General features: G+C 35.4%; 2 protein-coding genes across 2 annotated transcripts in view; both read left to right on the plus strand.

The window, feature by feature from the left end:
* LOC137618238 (DNA mismatch repair protein Msh3-like) overlaps nucleotides 1–7,844 on the plus strand; it is a 42,064-nt gene extending 34,220 nt beyond the window's left edge. The window contains exons 16-21 of the mRNA XM_068348389.1: nucleotides 329–583; nucleotides 1,225–1,382; nucleotides 2,401–2,587; nucleotides 3,326–3,437; nucleotides 5,260–5,425; nucleotides 7,209–7,844. Of these exons, the coding sequence (XP_068204490.1) occupies nucleotides 329–583; nucleotides 1,225–1,382; nucleotides 2,401–2,587; nucleotides 3,326–3,437; nucleotides 5,260–5,425; nucleotides 7,209–7,296 (966 nt within the window). The 3' untranslated portion in view covers nucleotides 7,297–7,844. The remainder of the gene's footprint in view (nucleotides 1–328; nucleotides 584–1,224; nucleotides 1,383–2,400; nucleotides 2,588–3,325; nucleotides 3,438–5,259; nucleotides 5,426–7,208) is intronic.
* An 8,066-nt stretch (nucleotides 7,845–15,910) lies between these two features.
* Nucleotides 15,911–18,070, plus strand: part of PIG-O (phosphatidylinositol glycan anchor biosynthesis class O) — a 29,176-nt gene continuing 27,016 nt past the window's right edge. Inside the window, exon 1 of the mRNA XM_068348390.1 lies at nucleotides 15,911–16,018. The gene's annotated coding sequence lies outside the window, so the exon portion shown is untranslated. The remainder of the gene's footprint in view (nucleotides 16,019–18,070) is intronic.

Raw genomic sequence — 18,070 nt, forward strand, 5'->3', positions numbered from 1 at the left:
TATCAGCCTTAATTTTTGTCATAGAGGAGTCAGGTTGGTCTCATTCTCTTGGAAAATACCTGAATTTTCTCAAAGAATTATAAAAAATATGAAAAAAAAAATTTTTTGAAGCATTTTTTTTTGCAAGGACGTACCAGTACGTCCATGGGGGTAAAGGGATGGCTTTTGTGAATCGTACCAGTACGTCCTTTGGTGGTAAAAGGGTTAATTGTTCCAATGATTATTTATTTTTAATTTTTGGTAAAATTATTTTTCTTACTGTATATCTTAGGATCTGCCGTCCATTCTTTATTTTTGAATTCTCCTATTATGATGATGGTAATTACAGGCTTGGCTGAAAGTCCTGGACTCCTTTTCTGAACGCTATCAACAACATCGACAAGCTGTGAGGTCCCTTGCTACTTTAGATGTTCTCATTGCTCTGGCGAATGTTGCCCGATCTCAAGGTTTTTGTCGACCTAAAATTCACGCAAGTGACAATGAAGACAGTGTATTTCTGCGTATTTCTGGAGGAAAACATCCAGTAATTAGCCAGCTGAAGTACGGAGAGGAGCAATATGTTTCAAATGATACTGATCTAAAGGTAAGGACAAGAGAATATAGTTAACAGGATGCTTTTACTCTACAGGAAAGTAATGATTGTTTTCCAAATCAATTTGCCAAAAGAATGCTGTTGATTGTGTGTCTATCATCTCTCTTTTTCAAGAGAGGGAGAGACTGTGTGTGTGTGTGTGTGTGTAAAACTTTCTCATATTTAATGTCTAGTTAAATAAAGAAAAATAAAGGATAATAGTTAAATAAAGAAAAATAAAGGATAAGCCAATGCACTTAAGATACTTACCATTTATAGAATTTTTGTATTTTAAGAAGAAAAAAGAAATTTTGATAAGGAAATTTATTTCTATATGCACCTGATGTTCATATTGCTTTCATCTCCAAAAGCATGGAATGTCGACGTTACCCCCTTTCATACATATTTTGCATTTGTTTAGTTCCAGTTCATGAGCTCGGCAATTTATATAAATAATGTTAAATCACTGAAATTAGTTTTCTCAAACAAAGTTCCTTATACTTTAATATGTTTTGGAAAATATAAATCACATTTAATCACGAGATTCCGTTCCGTTGTATAGATTTTCATATATGTTTTACCTTACACTTTCATAAGGTTCTTAAGCCAGTAAAGTATTATAAATTCTATTCTCCTCTTTTTCCATGGAATAGGGTGATGGTCAGCGAGTTATGCTGGTGACTGGACCAAACATGGGCGGAAAGTCGTGTTATATGAGACAGGTAGCGTTAATTGCACTAATGTCTCAGATTGGCAGTTATGTTCCTGCTGATAGCGTGGAAATGTCAGTTCTAGATGCAATATATACAAGGTATGTTAAATTATTGTGAATGCTTAAGAATTCTAAAATGGTCCTGATGTATGTTCTTATTTTTTCATTTCATATTCTTGGAGTTTAAGAATTTTCAACGTTTATTTAACCCTTTGCTATTTTATAGTTTAAACGTACAGTACTGTACTGTAATGATTTTTGGTGTTAAATCTTTGGTACAAATGTTGTAAGGTAAAGTTTCTGTTAAAATACATTTAATCTGAAAATTATATCCATGCTGAAAGATGATGATTCGAAGTGTATAAGTACTGTATACTCTATGAAAGGATTGGTTTAGAGAAGATGTCCCCAGATAGAAGCAAGCTATGACCCAGTTCCTTTTTGTTACTAGTTGACAAAATAGACGAGCTTCATAGGACCCTTAAGCTACTTCTCAAGAAGTCATGTAATGATATAGATTGCACAAGCAGCTAGTCCTTTATGGTCTTAAGTAGTTTTAGAATGGATCTAGCTAACTGTATCCATGAATTAGGCTATATTAACCTCCTGTGTTCCAAATCTGTAGTACCTGGAAAGTAGATGTTAGACAGGGGCTGAGTTACTTCAGTTAGAGAAATATTCCCTACAACATTCAATCTGTAGTTAAAGGAAGTCCGTTTGACATCTACATTAAAAATTTTATTTATTGTTCGGTTTACTAAGCATGTGGTTGTAGTTAGATATACTTTCTCTTTATTTTTGGTTATTGGGTGAAGTAAGTAGAGATGTTATGATTAGTATTGAGGTCAGGATTACAGTGTCAGCGCTCTTGAGTTTTATTATGATCCGAGTAGATAAATGTATAAGCAGGTGTAAATAAATGTATAAGCAGGTGTAATGACTTGTAATTACAGTATTTGCTTTTTTTAATAATGATTTCTGCATGTAGATTTATGTGATATGTAAACTGCTCTTCCAGCAGAATAAAACAGTCGTGAAATAGTAGAATTTATGGATGTAGATGATTGTATAAACAAATTCCGAGTCTTCGTTGGGTTTACAAATTTTCTTCTTTCAGAATGGGATCAGTGGATGAGATTTATTCAGGAAGAAGTACTTTTATGGTTGAGGTAGAGGAAACAGCCGAGATAATGCGTGAAGCTACGTCGCGTTCTCTTGTTATCCTAGATGAACTCGGTCGAGGCACCTCGACTCATGATGGAGTGGCTATTGCTATGGCTTCCCTTGATTATTTTCTCAATCAAGTAAGTATTTACGTGTGTCAGTCAATAATAATTGCTACTTCAGTATGAAAATTATTCCCTCTTTGTTTACATGTACTACAAGCCAATATTTTGTGGTTGTTCTCTTGTGATCTTGTTGATTTAGCTTGGCAATTTCTGAGTAAAAGGTCTCAACAAATATTAACTGTATTGAACAGCAAAGAGATGACTACTGTTAATATCAATTCATTTCTAATAATTTACCCTGAATAGAATTTTATGAGAATGTATGTTGTACTTTTCATTTAAAGTAATGTCTGTAATGGGAATTCTTATTACTTATTAAGATTATTCTGAGCCTTATTGCATCCTGTTATAAATCTACCAATGGCGATAAATCCTCATCACGTGAGGAAAAGATTTCACTTAAAACTGTCACTGCTCATCTCTACTTACACTAAGTTGGTGTTCTTATTACGGGCTGCCTTAGTGCAAGTGCCTGTGGCTTGCACCTTCAGTGCAGGTCGATCTAAAACGAACAAACGGTGTTCTTAATAAACAGAATGATGATTCTCCTCCTCATAGAAGACTAATATTGTAATAATGTTGGGCATTAGAATTACTTTTTAATCATTGCTTTGTTATCTAATTGATGGTCTTTTCTGTTCTAAGTGGTCTACAACGCCATGCAGATAATTAAGATCATTTGTTTTGTCAAATTTTGATTTTAGTAATTATTAAAAGTTTTATGTTAATTATAAAACCACATTCTCTTTTCAGGTTAAATGTCTCACAATCTTTGTCACGCACTACCTTCCCTTAACAGAGTTTGAAGTCTTGTATCCAGAAAATGTGGGTAACTTCCATATGTCCTTCCTAGTAAATGAAGAAGGTATGTAGCATTATTTATTTAGAGGTGTGAGATATGTACATTTTAACACCTATTGCAAACTTTACAAAGAAGTGTTTTGGATAACAGAGATGAAACAATCACTAAAACTATAGTCACTGTCAACTTTTCTTGGATATAACTGATTGATTATAAAATGGAATCACAATTAACTATTTTTTTTTCTCCAAATTGCTGGTAGTCTGATGTCTTGATAGTATAGTATGATAATGTCTTGGTCGTCGTCGTCGGCGCCCACTCGTGTCCGAGTATTGGGTTCTGTCGTTAGCCATCAGCCTCTGAAAAAGGAGGAAACGACAGAATGCCAGTAGCTGGGTATATTGTTTTGGGTGGCCGTGGCTTTGCAACGGCCACCCACACACACTTGGCCCACACTGGTAGTATAGCAGCAACAATAGGGAATGCCAGAAGAGTGCGTAACAGTTCCAGCTGTCATTACACAACCGTATGGAAGAGGCATGTTTATGCATAATTACCTCTCATAATTAAAAACTTTGAATTAGGAAATTATACCAAAGATATCTTGAAAATAACCAGCAACCCATCTGGATCTTCTTCACTGTAACTTTTGAGGCTTCCTTTTATCTTGTAAAAGTCCTTTGAACAAAAAGTACTCCAGTGGAGAAGTGGATTAGGAGACAGGTACCAGGCATATCACAGAAAGATTCATCAGACGTTGGGCTATACAGTATAACAAAATTCATGAATTCAATTCAGTCCTTTCAACTGATATATGAAGCAGTTGACTTTAGATGTTATATGAACTTTTAAGATAGTTTACCAAAGATGAGACTACATTATTCCATTTATTTTGGTGTTCAACCATTTTAATTTCTCATGGTAAATCCAAAAACATTTGCTCTGTGACTTCTAAGATATGTAAAACTCTTTTCTTCCTCAGTTAGGAAATGAGTCAATGAAATCCAACTATTCTTATCTTGAGCTTCCAAGTGAAGGATACCAACCTTTTAGGCAAACAACTGCAACAAATTACATTTTACATTCCATTTTTTCATAGTCGGAGAACTGTTGTGGTTCACGAAAAGTAATTTTGACTTCAAATGCAGTATCCATTTATATATTTTCCAGGCCATTTCTTGAATTTTGTAGAGTAATAAGGTCTTAGAATTTTGCTGCTTCTACTTTGATATATTCATAGGCCCATGGAGTCTTTATTCAGGCCATGTTCCCTTTTGTAACTTGGTCTCTCATATCTGAATTTCAACCTGAGTTTACTTGAAAGAATGTCTCTTCATGACTACAAAGCCATGTTTCTAAAAGTCTCCCAAAAGACCCACTTGATGATATCTTGTAAAAATTTATTTGGAAGAAATGTCAATTTCTTAAGGGATTATTGTTGTCAAAGTGGAATTGTTCATTCTGATTTTGATTACAAACTTTACTAGCCCTAAAATCTGTTAATTCATTTCATAAGTACAGTATATGTATCTAGGATAATTTTTTATACTGATCAAAAGTACTGTGATATCCATATTTTCTATTTATTATATCAAGTACTGTACTGTGATTTGAGAGACCAAGTAGATACCATATTGTGAGAAAGTGTAAAAAAGGGCAACAATGTGTAAATAATTATTTTATTTTCATTTTATGAGAGTAGTTTTCTCTTTTTTTTTTCCACATAATTGCTTTTCCTTTCAGGTTCTCTCTGGCCTTATTCAATAATCTCAATTGTGACCAATGTTGGTGAATACTCAGTGCATCTTTAGTTCCCAAATCTCATTTCCATCACTAAATAAGAATTAGAATGTCTAAGGTTGAATTTTTTATTCTTTTATAACAGATGTGGACGAAGTAGAAGTTGTGACATTTTTGTATCAACTAACAGCTGGAAGCGCAGGGCAGAGTTATGGTCTTAATGTAGCTCGTTTAGCAAAAATCCCAAATCCTGTATTGAAAAAAGCTTTTGAAAAATCAAGAGAACTTGCTAAAGTATGCGGAATGAAAAGGTAAAATAGTCGTATATAACACATTGTTTCTTAATTTTTTTTTTTAAATCACCATGAGGATAATTATTAATACTTTCCCAAATGATAAGTTTTTATTTGTTCCTACGCAACATACAAACCCTCGTCTTTCAATTCAGAAGATTGATTCAATGCTAGCTGGAGGTGGTCGTTAATGCTTTGATAATGAGCAGTTATCCAGTTGGCGAAAGGTGCGGTAGAGGAGTCCCCTTTCTCAGCCGGAGAGCTTCACTTTTTTATTCGGCCGCAGTCGAGTACGCACGCACTACAGTACTAGTGCCTTCACCAAACTTTTTCATTTTCTTTTTCTTTTTCCTTTCGCAAGAAGTGAATGCGGTTGTAGTCTTGTGGTTATGAAAATGAAACAAGATGTTTGTACTGGAAGATTTGGAAGACCCAGGCCTTCATGGCTGAGGACTATGAAGTGTGACGTAGATGATGAATGAAGAAGTATGGACATAGAGTTTACTGACAAAATCTAACCGAGGCCCTTAGCATCAAAAGGCGTAGGAGATGATGATGAGAGGTTCATCCATAATTCTTATTTGTTGTCTCCATTTTCATTGAACATTATTCAAGTTTTACTCATGTTCATTTTCAGTCCTACATTTCTGTTTTCTCTCTTCAAATATTCTATCATCTTTTGTAATTCCTCCTTAGATTCTGTAAACATAACTATGTCATCTGCAAATCTTGAGTTGTTAAGGTTTTCCCCATTAATATTAATTCATACACTTTTACAATCTAAATTCTTAAAAGCTTCTTCTTGGCATGCTATGAATAATTTAGGAGAAATTAGGTTTTCCTCTCTTAACTTCTTTCTCTATCAAAATTTTCTCACTATCTTTATGTAGTTTTAAGATTGCTGTACTTCCTGTATATATATTTTCAGGTGTTATAACATAAGATTCATCTATTCCTTGTCTTTTAAGGGCTTTCATTACTGCTGAGGTTTTAACAATCAAAATCTTTCTCATAGTCTAGAAATGCCATACATAGTGGTTTGTCATGCTCTGTTGATTTTCCTGTAAGCTGGTTAATTACATGGATACAGTCAGTTGTTGAACACCCGCTTCTAAAGCCTGTCTGCTATTTCGGTTGATTAAAGGCAAATACTCTATATACATTTATTTCTTTATGTTGCCACTGGCACCTTCTTACTAAATATGGATATCTGATCATCACAAAACTTGAGAGTAGAGTATTAACCATTTTACCTCCAAAGGACGTACTGGTACGTTTCACAAAACACATCCCTTTACCCCCATGGACGTATCGGTACGTCCTTGCAAAAAACTGCTATTTACAATTTTTTTTTGCATATTTTTGATAATTTTTTGAGAAACTTCAGGTATTTTCCAAGAGAATGAGACCAACCTGACCTCTCTATGACAAAAATTAAGACTGTTAGAGCAATTTGAAAAATATACACTGGAAAATGTGCTTGAAAAAAAGTAATCCCTGGGGGTTAAGGGTTGGAAAGTTCCAAATAGCCTGGGGGTAAAAGGGTTAAAGACAATGCTTTATTCCAAAGATGTATTATTTAACTCATAAGCTATACAACAGCCAAGTTGTTTCCCAAAGGTCTGGTTAATCTTTAGTGTGCCACACAACACACGATGTAAGCTATAACCCTCTGCTAAGGTTAATGGTTTGTTTGTATATAACATCCTTTTTTGCTGTATCTAATTCATTATTTACAAATAACTCATCTATGGGAATGAGAATGTTATCTCATGTTGATGTATTTTTTTTTTTTTTTTAGGAGGGGCAAGGAGATGTTTCAGAAGCTTTGCAACTCCAAAGAATCTCTAAAAAGTTTGATGCAAGAGCTGGTCTCTACTGAAATTTGAAACTGAATTTGATTTCAAGAAGCATATCAAGTTTATAGATAGTGGCAGACCAAAAGATAGAGTATTAATTCTCCCCAAATTGTGCAACAGTTACTAGAAAGTTTCCCAAATTTCCAGAACATGAGTTCCCTTTTTTCTTGATACTGTATTAAACCCGTTGTATGAGTTCTGTATTCTTCATGAATGTCTATAAGTTGACTTTAAAAGTCATGTAGTCATTGGGTGTTGACAAACATTTTCTAGAATTAGACAATTAGGCCAGAGGGAAATTGATTGGTTTGGCAATGCTTCAGTGTATTTAGAAATAACTTTATTTCTATGAGCCTCCCCTGATGACATTTTGTTGAGAATTTATATTAAAAAATGTTATGCATGCTATTTAATTTTAGTAAAATTTGGCATTCATCCTTAATAGGATTTTTATACGATATAATATGGACTTTTTTATACTATTGTCTTGCTAGTAAGTTTGGTCTTACATATTTTATGAGCAATGAGGATATGATTTTGAAATTAAAATATCTGTGAAAATTAAACAGGAAAGCTATCTTTTATAGTTTTATTTCATGTTAAAGTTTTTAGGAAGAGGGTAAGTTTTGAAGGAGATTTTAATGCATGATACTATTCTATACAAACCCATCGATCACACGTTTGCCTTCGTTTGAGATCTCAAAGACAGGTGATGAGTAATTTTTCATACATGTGCCATTTGGACCAATTAACAGGTACAAACTTCACTCCCTGTGATTCAGAAAGGACAAGGTAACAGCAGAGGGTTATTCCATATGACTGATGAACTTTGTGTTAATAGATAGTTTTATACTGTAAAAATTATGTTTGTTTCATCACAAATACTGTACTATTTATCAACTGGAAGCACTGAGCAAAATTTTCAAATTGCTTGCCAATGAAGCCAGCCATTAACCTGCTCCGACTGGGTACCACTCAATAGAGTAAGATGCTTGACACAAGTGCTTTCTAAGTATCTTTTGTGTGTCCAGCATTGAGATACGCATGATTTTGCTTTGTGTTAATCTTAGTCTTTTGCCACAACTTCTTTCATGAGAGTGTTATCTGGACAAAATTAAGAAACTACATTTATCTTATTGTGTAGTAACTTTAGTCGTGCCTCCCAAGCATTTTTTTAGTGCAGCAAGTTTTGGTCTAAGGTGTTGACATTAGTTGAGAAGGCTGACATTCTCAATTCAATCTAGAAAGGATAAAAAAACTTTCACTGGAGTTACCCGCAAGTATAGAAAGAATGAGTCATCTATTCAGGTTTTTAAGAGGAGAAAGGCAGCAGTGCTGACATATCCGCCAAAATTTGTAGAAATTATTGTAGAATGTAAATACAGTACCATCCTAAGCAATTTTGTATCTACGGTGAGACTAGACTTTCTTGGAAAAAATGGCCTAGTAGGACATCATTCACCAAAATGCCAAACAAGCACCTGGCTTCAATGCACAGAAGTTGTTAGACCTTGATTCTTTGTAGCGATGCGGCAGGTCATATGATAAGGCCAGGTTTTGTTTATCGATTTAAGAACCTCTACCCCTTAAAGAATAAAAACAAAAATACACATCTTGTTTTCTGGCAATGCAATGCCAAGGCCTGGGTCACTGCTGTTCTCTTTGAGTAAGGGTTCAATAAATGCTTTGGTTCTAAATAATAAGACTATCTTAAGGAAGGGCTGCCATTCTAGGCACTTCTGATTGTAGACATCCTTAAGATATAGTAATGTAAAATCAGAGATTACATGAATTTCTACCACCGTACACTTTCTTGACCCTACAATCTTGTGACCAGTGCTTCATAAAGTGTGTAAAAGCCAATTACAATAGGCATTTTATAGACACTTTTATTGCCCTTTTTTACACTTGCATTCAATTTTGATGAGGAACCTTATAGAGATGACTACTTTTATCATTTCATCAAAATGGGGTAAAAATCACATGAGCATGGCATTAACACTGTGTGTGGTGTATGGGGACCACATGACTGATTTTATGCTGGTCTCGTTAGCAGTTGTCCACAGAAAACTTTCGAAAGAGGTACTTGTAAACTGAGGTAATACTGTTCTTTCATTAAGGGAGCAATGAATGAGTTGAGCCAAAGGCAGTCAATGCCTGCTTGAAGAATCTTTTTTTCTGAGGCTTTCAATAGTTCCACAGGTTTCCCAACTATAGATGGTATTGCCCAAAGAATTTTAGAAATGGCAAGACAACTTGGTGGCGTTGGAATGTTTGACGAAGAAGACATCAAACATAAATGAGGAGCATTGGTAAGATTTGATGAAGGAGGATTTAGAATAGCTCCCTATGGTACGACAAACGAAGGCAATGACGACTCAAAGCTACAAAATTTGATTTTAGAAAGACTTGCCGAAGTCTGAAATTTCCTATGAATTGAAAGACAAAATAATAGAATATGAACACCATTTGGAATGGTCCATTACTGTGTCTAGAAGACATCATTAATGCTATGCTACCTTTCCAGCAGGCATATGAAAAACTGAAATCAAATGCAACTGTACAAATTACAATGTCTCTATCAAAGATAGAAAAAAGCCTACTGACGGAGAAAGTGAATTTCCCAGCATTGTCATTGTGATCTGTTGAACCAGTACCATCAACATTGTCTGCCACTGAACCAATACAGTGCCATCAACATAATCTGCTGCCAAGCCACAACTCTGCATCACCTGCTCCCCATCTCATCTCCCTAATGCCATCCATGTCTCAACTTTCATCAAGTGACATGAGTCCAGATAGCCTCTTGCTCTTTCATCAAGTGATTAGAACCTGCTGTGATGCCTACACCATCATCACTTCACCCCATCAGTGCAAGAATCCAAAGAATCATTATCATTTTCATCATCATCTATGGAACATCGACGAGAAGCATGGCATAGTCGGTGAGTATCAGAGTGTTTTCCCTTTGTTGCACATCAGCACTAAATGGCCCCCTGATCCCCAGAGCTGAGTATTCTGGCTGATTTAATGTAAAGATTGTCGGGAGGTAAAACAGTAAGAGTGGTAGAAAATGGATATGATTATGCCGAAAGGACTGAGAAGTAAGGTAGATGAAAAGGTAGATATTTGATTTTTGAGTGTTTTGTTTTTGTTGATAGGGTTTGGGAATAATGGGTTGTCTGCAGTCATTCCAGAAAGTGTGAAGGGAATGAGGAGGTCAATATGAATGGAAGAAGTTTGTAAGGTTGGATTGATGAATGTTGATAGGTATCATAAGGATTAAGAGCTATGCACATGTTTCGGATGCCTTTTAAAGCAAGTTTTGAAGCAATGAATCAGTTCTATAAAATTGTCTTATCTCTGTTTTACGTGATAATAGAATCCAATGTGTGTTAAGCTGAGTGTCAGAAAAGGTGAGTATATGTTGCATTAATAATGATCAAGTAATGCTCTTTATAATTGTCTTGTGGAGAAGTGTTATTATTGAAATTATAAGATAGGTAATGTGAGTGAGATGATTGAAATACAGGATTTGGGTAATAGATAGATGATGTATGGTTGAATAGCCAATAAAAGAATTATTTGTGTAAGCTTGAGAAGAACAGTAGAATTAATGTATTGGCACACAACTGTAATTGAATATTGTGAGAAAATGTATAATTATGATGACACATGGAATTGAATAATGATATATTGTACTTTTGGAGTAAGTAAAGTTTATGGTGAATATAGGAGGTACAAAAGATGTGGGCAATTTTCCTGTCAAGAGTTAATGGAAAAATTACCTTGTTTATCTTTGGGATCAACTTTTTTAGGATAAATGGTAAATCTGTGAATACGGAAAAATAACAATTAAGAGGATAGAGTGGTTGCAAGGATGCAGAGTGAGGGTGTATGAGTTCAATTTTAAAGGTATGGCAAGGATAGTGAAGAACAAGGAAATTGAACATGCGTGCCCTATGGCATGAATTTGAGCACAGTTGAAAGATTGTACTTTATTAAGAGTAGGATTAAGGTTTTTAACAGAAGGTTATATTAAAAGATTACAAGGGATTTGTGGGTAGTTTTTCAACTTGTAATATGTTGGTGTAGGATACACTATTTTGCCCATAAATGGAAAAGTTTATATTGCAGTTGGAATATGTATAATTCTATGTGATTGGTAAGACAAATAAGAAAGTCCAAATTGGGGAAATAAGTCAAGAAGAAAGTGCTTACATAATTTTTCAATAAGATCTGTGGGAATGTTGCTACTACGTGTGAAGCTTGTGAGAGAGGAAAATAGAGAATTTAAGCAAGTCCACTTATCTTAAGGATACAGTATGATAATGTAATCATGGTAGAAAGTGTGATAAAGGCTGCATGTGCAGTGCCTATGAAGAATATTAAGTCAGATTTTGTTTCCTATGTGTGTAACCCAATAAAAAGAGCTTAATAGCAATAGCTCTGTTTATATTAACATCTGAGAGCATGTGGCAAGAGTAGGAAATAGAGTATAGGTACAACTGTGCATAAGAATATAGGGAAGTCTCCATGTAGGTAGGGCTATTAGGACTATGTACTGAATTTAGTTGGAACATGATAACAAAAATAATTTATCAGAGGACAATCGAGAAGTTATGATTAAAGTGGATGACAAGTACATACATACATTCATATACCGAGGTACTTCCCCCATTTTTGGGGGGGTAGCTGAATTTAAACAAATAAAAAAAAGTGGACCTTTCCTCTGTACGTTCCTCCCAGCCTGACAAGGGACTCAACCAAGTTCGGCTGGTACTGCTAGGGTGGCACAGCCCACCCTCCCCCATTATCCACCACAGATGAAGCTTCATAACGCTGAATCCCCTACTGCCGCTACCTCTGCGGTCATCCAAGGTAACCTTAGGAAGCAGCAGGGCCTACCGGAACTGCGTCACAATCGCTCATCATTCATTCCTATTTCTAGCATGCTCTCTTGCCTCTCACATCTATCCTCCTATCACCCAGAACTTAATTCACTCCATCCATCCACCCAAACCTTGGCCTTCCTCTTGTAATTCACCTATCAACTCTTGCATTCATCACCTTCTTTAGCAGACAGTCATTTTCCATGTGTTGAGGTGGTTTGGCAAGGTTGAGAGAATGAATGAGAGGTAAGTGAGAAAATAATAAAAATCAAAGTTAAATGTCCGTATGAGAGAGGAGGTCTAATTATATGTTATTTTTATTATTATTGCTAACTAAGCTACAACCCTAGTTGGAAGAGCAGGATGCTATAAGTCCAAGGGCTTCAACAGGGAAAATAGCCCACTGAGAAAATTAAACATAAAATGGTGTACTTGATTTTACCCTCAAGCAAGAGAATGCTTAACCCAAGACAGTGGAAGACCATGATACAGAAGCAAGGTTAGAAATCAATAGTTTGATTTTGCAGTTTTGACTTATTCGTTAGCATGTGAGCTTGAGTAGAGTACTATGAGAGAAGTAAGATCCTACCACATTCACTTAAATGGAGAGAACTACTGGACTAAACCATATGAGTGCCCTACTCACTCCTCAGAATTAGATGAATACTTATAAATGAATGTGATGAGGGTGAATCAAGTATTGCAGAAAATAAGCAATTGGTTTTGACTGCAATTAGAATAAAGTAGAAGTTCCAATTATTGAAGGATTAAGAGTTTAAGTCTTCAAGAAAAAATTATTCATTGGAAAAAATGAATGAATACATACATACATACATATACCAAGGCACTTCCCCCAATTTTGGGGGGTAGCTGACATCAACAAAGAAACAAAAACAAAAAGGGGACCTCTACTTTCTACGTTCCTCCCAGCCTAACAAGGGACTCAACCGAGTTCAGCTGGTACTGCTAGGGTGAATGAATAACATGGGAATAGAGTAAAATATATATAGTTGTGTTTCTTGAATTCATTAATTGTTTTAACCTGTGGAAATAAACAGACGTACAGTATAGTATTCAACGTTAAACCGTTCCCAGAACTAAGCATCAATACGAATAAGAGGCTAGACCCTTGATGACCCCCAAGAAACAATGTGCGAACCCCCATTGTCTACCTACGATGAGTAATTTTCCTGTATCAGTGGGCTGAAAATGTTATTAAGTTTGCATAACTGAAAATGGCCTATTTCTTGTTCATTCTTACATGATTTTCAAGTAATTAATTTCCCAACTTGAAATTAAGCTATTGGTGTTAATGATTCTGTACTGCAATTATAGTTTGAGAGAAAAGGTCTTTTTCACCTGTTAATTATCCTTTCTGTTGAGCTATCATTATTTTAGCCATTTTCATATTTATTCATTGTCAGATCTTACAGTTGCACCTGTTCTCTCCTGTAGTAACACAACTTGTCAACTTTTCAACCAGCCCTGTAAAGATTCAAAGGTTACTTATGAATGGCAGAGGCAGGGGACAGTGACATTGCCCTATCAAACAGGACAATGCCCTAGAGACTAACCATATATACATATGAAAAGTGCCCAAGCCCCCTCTCCATCAAAACTAGGACCAGTGAGGCCAGGCAATGGCCAATGATGACTCAGCATATATACATACAAGCTCCCCAAACTCCCCCATCCTTAGCTCACAAGGCTGGTGAGATTACAGTGACCAAAGGAACTAACAAATTTGAGCGTAATTCAAAACCCTGTCTGGCAATCACCAGGCAAGGACATTACCAACAGGCCACCACAACCCTTCAGATGGATGTGAAATCTATCCTTATCTATCCTTCAAAAGCCTCAACATTTCTTTGAAGGATTTTTTAATTTCAATGAATATGTTGATATGTTGATTTTCTTGCACATATGTAAACGTCCCTGCCTGGTGATTTGCCCGACTGGGGTTCGAGTCCCGCTCAAGCTTGATAGTTTCTTGTAGTGTCTGCAACCTTACCATCCTTGTGAGCTAAGGATAGCGGGTTTGGGGTAGCCTATATATCTACCTGCTGAGTCATCAGCAGCCATTGCCTGGTCCTCCGTGGTCCTAGCTTGGGTTGAGAGGGGCCTTGTATATGTATATAGAGTAAGTCTCTAGGGAATTATTTGTGGATTTTGAAGATGCTCACAATAAGATTTATTATATTCACAAGTTTAATGTCTAAATGGCAGCTTTTTGTTTTCCTGTTTACTGTATATCTTCAGTCTGTCCATCGTAAATCTTTTATCTGGCAAGTAGGCTATTTAGTAAACGTTTAATCTATATAAAAATTCTGTAATGCTTTGATAATCTGATTAAGATGTCTTGCTGTACCGTAAATTCAGACATCCTAAAAATACTACAGTATGTCTTAAATTGAAATGAATAACCATAAAAAAACTAGCAATTTTTATATTCTAGTTATTAATCATTATGATAAAACATATTTTATAATAATTTTAATGCTGTCGTTGATCACATTATGCCATTAACCATAAATATGAAATAAGATTATTCATTATAACTAGGATAATCCTCTGGCTATTTAATATCAAACTGAATTAACCATTCATTGTCTGAGAAAGATGAATTAATATCCCAGAGATGTTACTGAAGGATATTACGTAATCCCTCAGAGAAATATAATGTAGAGATGTAACTTGCTGAAGGAAATTACGTAATCCCTCAGAGAAATCTAATGTAGAGATGTTGTAACTTGCTGAAGGAAATGAAGTAATTCCTGACTTTCTTTTATCTCCTCGTGGCGCATAAAATAACCACTCAAAGAAATCTCTTATCACACTAAAAGTAATCCCTCAAAATCTCTGATCACACTAAAAGTAATCCCTCAAAATCTCTGATCACACTAAAAGTAATCCCTCAAAATCTCTGATCACACTAAAAGTAATCCCTCAAAATCTCTGATCACACTAAAAGTAATCCCTCAAAATCTCTTATCACACTAGAAGTAATCCCTCAAAATCTCTTATCACACTAAAAGTAATCCCTCAAAATCTCTTATCACACTAAAAGTAATCCCTCAAAATCTCTGATTACACTCAAAGTAATCCCTCAAAATCTCTTATCACACTAGAAGTAATCCCTCAAAATCTCTTATCACACTAAAAGTAATCCCTCAAAATCTCTTATCACACTAAAAGTAATCCCTCAAAATCTCTGATCACACTAAAAGTAATCCCTCAAAATCTCTTATCACGCTAAAAGTAATCCCTCAAAATCTCTGATCACACTAAAAGTAATCCCTCAAAATCTCTTATCACACTAAAAGTAATCCCTCAAAATCTCTGATTACACTCAAAGTAATCCCTCAAAATCTCTTATCACACTAGAAGTAATCCCTCAAAATCTCTTATCACACTAAAAGTAATCCCTCAAAATCTCTTATCACACTAAAAGTAATCCCTCAAAATCTCTGATCACACTAAAAGTAATCCCTCAAAATCTCTTATCACGCTAAAAGTAATCCCTCAAAATCTCTGATCACACTAAAAGTAATCCCTCAAAATCTCTTATCACACTAAAAGTAATCCCTCAAAACTCTAATCCCACATAAAGTAATGCCTCGAAGAAATCTCTAACCACGCATAAAATAATCCACCAGAGAAATCTGTAATTGTACTTAAAATAACCTCTTTATAAATCTCTTTTCGTAAAGTAATCCCTCAAATAAATCCCCCTAATCCCCCTAATCTCCCCAGACCAGACTTTAGAGAACAACAAACCCAGTGTATGTCAGCTGTGGCCGTGTAACTTGGGATTTATTATGGGATTTGGTAACCTACGCTATTCTAGGTCTATTTTAATGGTAAATATGAACATTTATTGTATTTTTTTCTTTAATTATAACTGTTTTTGTTGTTAATTTTGTTAAATTTGTTCATTTTTAGCTAGAAATGATGTTTTCCCTTAGGCCGAGGTTTGGTGTACCGACAGAAGCCAGTTCATTTTAAGGATCTATTTAGGATTTTAAGTTGCTATTTAGGACTTTATCCACCGGAAATCAGTTTTGCAAGTTGCAAAATACCGCAAAATGCATTTTGCATTATTCATTCCAACTGCTTATTTATAAATTTTCGTTATAGGCCTAAAGAGAATAGAGTTTGGGTTAACTGTACCGGTACATTTGGTTTAGGCCTTTTCAGTAGGTTATTCTGTTAAACGAAACCATAAATTACCTAAGATCAATTTTGCAAGTTGCAAAATACATCTTAACAACTTACTCAGAAATTTTCGTTATAGGCCTAAAGAGATAGTTTGGGTTAACTGTACCGGTACTTGTTAGGGTTAGGTCTCTTCCAATAGGCAATTTTGTCAAACTAAGGCCTAATTTATCAGTCGTCAGTTTTGCAAGTTGCAAAAAGCATTTTACATTATGTAATTTCATAACTTGTACCTAAATAATCGTTATAGGCTTATGAGTACAAAGTTTGGGTTAACTATACGGTATTTTTGTAGTGAATTACAGGGCAATGTAACCTAGGAAAAAAACTACTGATTCTTAAAGAAAAAATTACGATCTCTTCAAAAATGACACTCGTTTCCGTCGCAAATGAATAGTTTTAGAAATATATATACATCTATATCCTCCGATAATGGGGGACCCCCAGTGGGAACTCCCCACCTAACCTAACTCAGGAGCCGTATCCTTACCTGCTTTCCTACTGGTAGCCTCCGTAACTATCCCCCCCCCCCCTCTCAGACTGCTGTATCCTTAGCTTACCTTGAAACTGCTCTCATCTCTGTGTTTGCTTCCTAACTGACTTCACTCCTGGCAAGGTAACACTAAACTGTAATAGTTCGTAAATCGTATAAACACCCTTATAATATCGTATTCCAGAAAGGTAAGTAGAAGCCTTTGTATATCAGCGGCCAGTTCCTCCTTCGTGGATTAAAAATGGACATCAACTAACCTAAACTTTCCCCCCCTAACCTAACCTGCAAGCCGTGTCCTTACCCACTTACCTAACGGGGGTGCTAACTCCTCCTTGCGACCCCCTTTATACTACCGTATTTTAAGTTAGCCGTAATAATACATAGAGGTGGCCGCTATTATACATAAACCCCGATAAGTAATATTTTGCTCATAAGAAAGTGAATTTGAAAATTAATAAGAAAGTTGACACATGTTAACAAAGAATACCCTTTCCCTAACCTAACCTAGACTGTGTGCTTAACCAATTGGGAGCAGGCAGATGGAGTTATTAATCTATAATGGAACAGTTTGCATTAGGAAATTGATTCTTAAATAATATAATATAGGTCTTCAAACATTCATCTTAAACCCCCATAACCTAATATTGTAAATAAAGATAACCTAGATATTTTTATTTGATTATTACCTCTGCCAATGAAGTTGGAAGGAGATTATTTTTTTGCCCCTGTTTGTGTATTTGTTTTTGTGTGCGAGTTTGTGAACAGCTTCCTGGCCAAAATTTTAATCTTAAAGTAATGAATCTTGGAGGGATTAACTGTTATGCAAAAAGCTGGAAATGATTAAATTTTAGAAGGTCAAGCAAAAGGTTGAGAAATAAACTGCTGCGGCGTGAGGTCTGCGTTCTATTGACTGCCCCTCTTGTTCAGATTATAATTTCACTTGTTTACCTTCACGTTCTGAAAGCATAACGTCTAAAAAAAAAGTTCCAGTACTTTCTGTTTAATGATTGTTGCTGTATAGTGACCATAAAGGTAGGATGAGATTAAGTCTTGGGTAGGAGAGTGGTGCCCAGGCCCATGTGTTGCAAAATTATGCCTGTTTTATACAATTGGATGAAATATACAGGGCAGTAAAGTAGTTAAAATATACGCTGGAAGGGGACAGAAATATATCACAATTTATTCTCTATTAGCACCTTCAGAA

This window comes from Palaemon carinicauda, chromosome 24, assembly GCF_036898095.1.
Source record: "Palaemon carinicauda isolate YSFRI2023 chromosome 24, ASM3689809v2, whole genome shotgun sequence".
Lineage (NCBI taxonomy): Eukaryota > Metazoa > Arthropoda > Malacostraca > Decapoda > Palaemonidae > Palaemon > Palaemon carinicauda.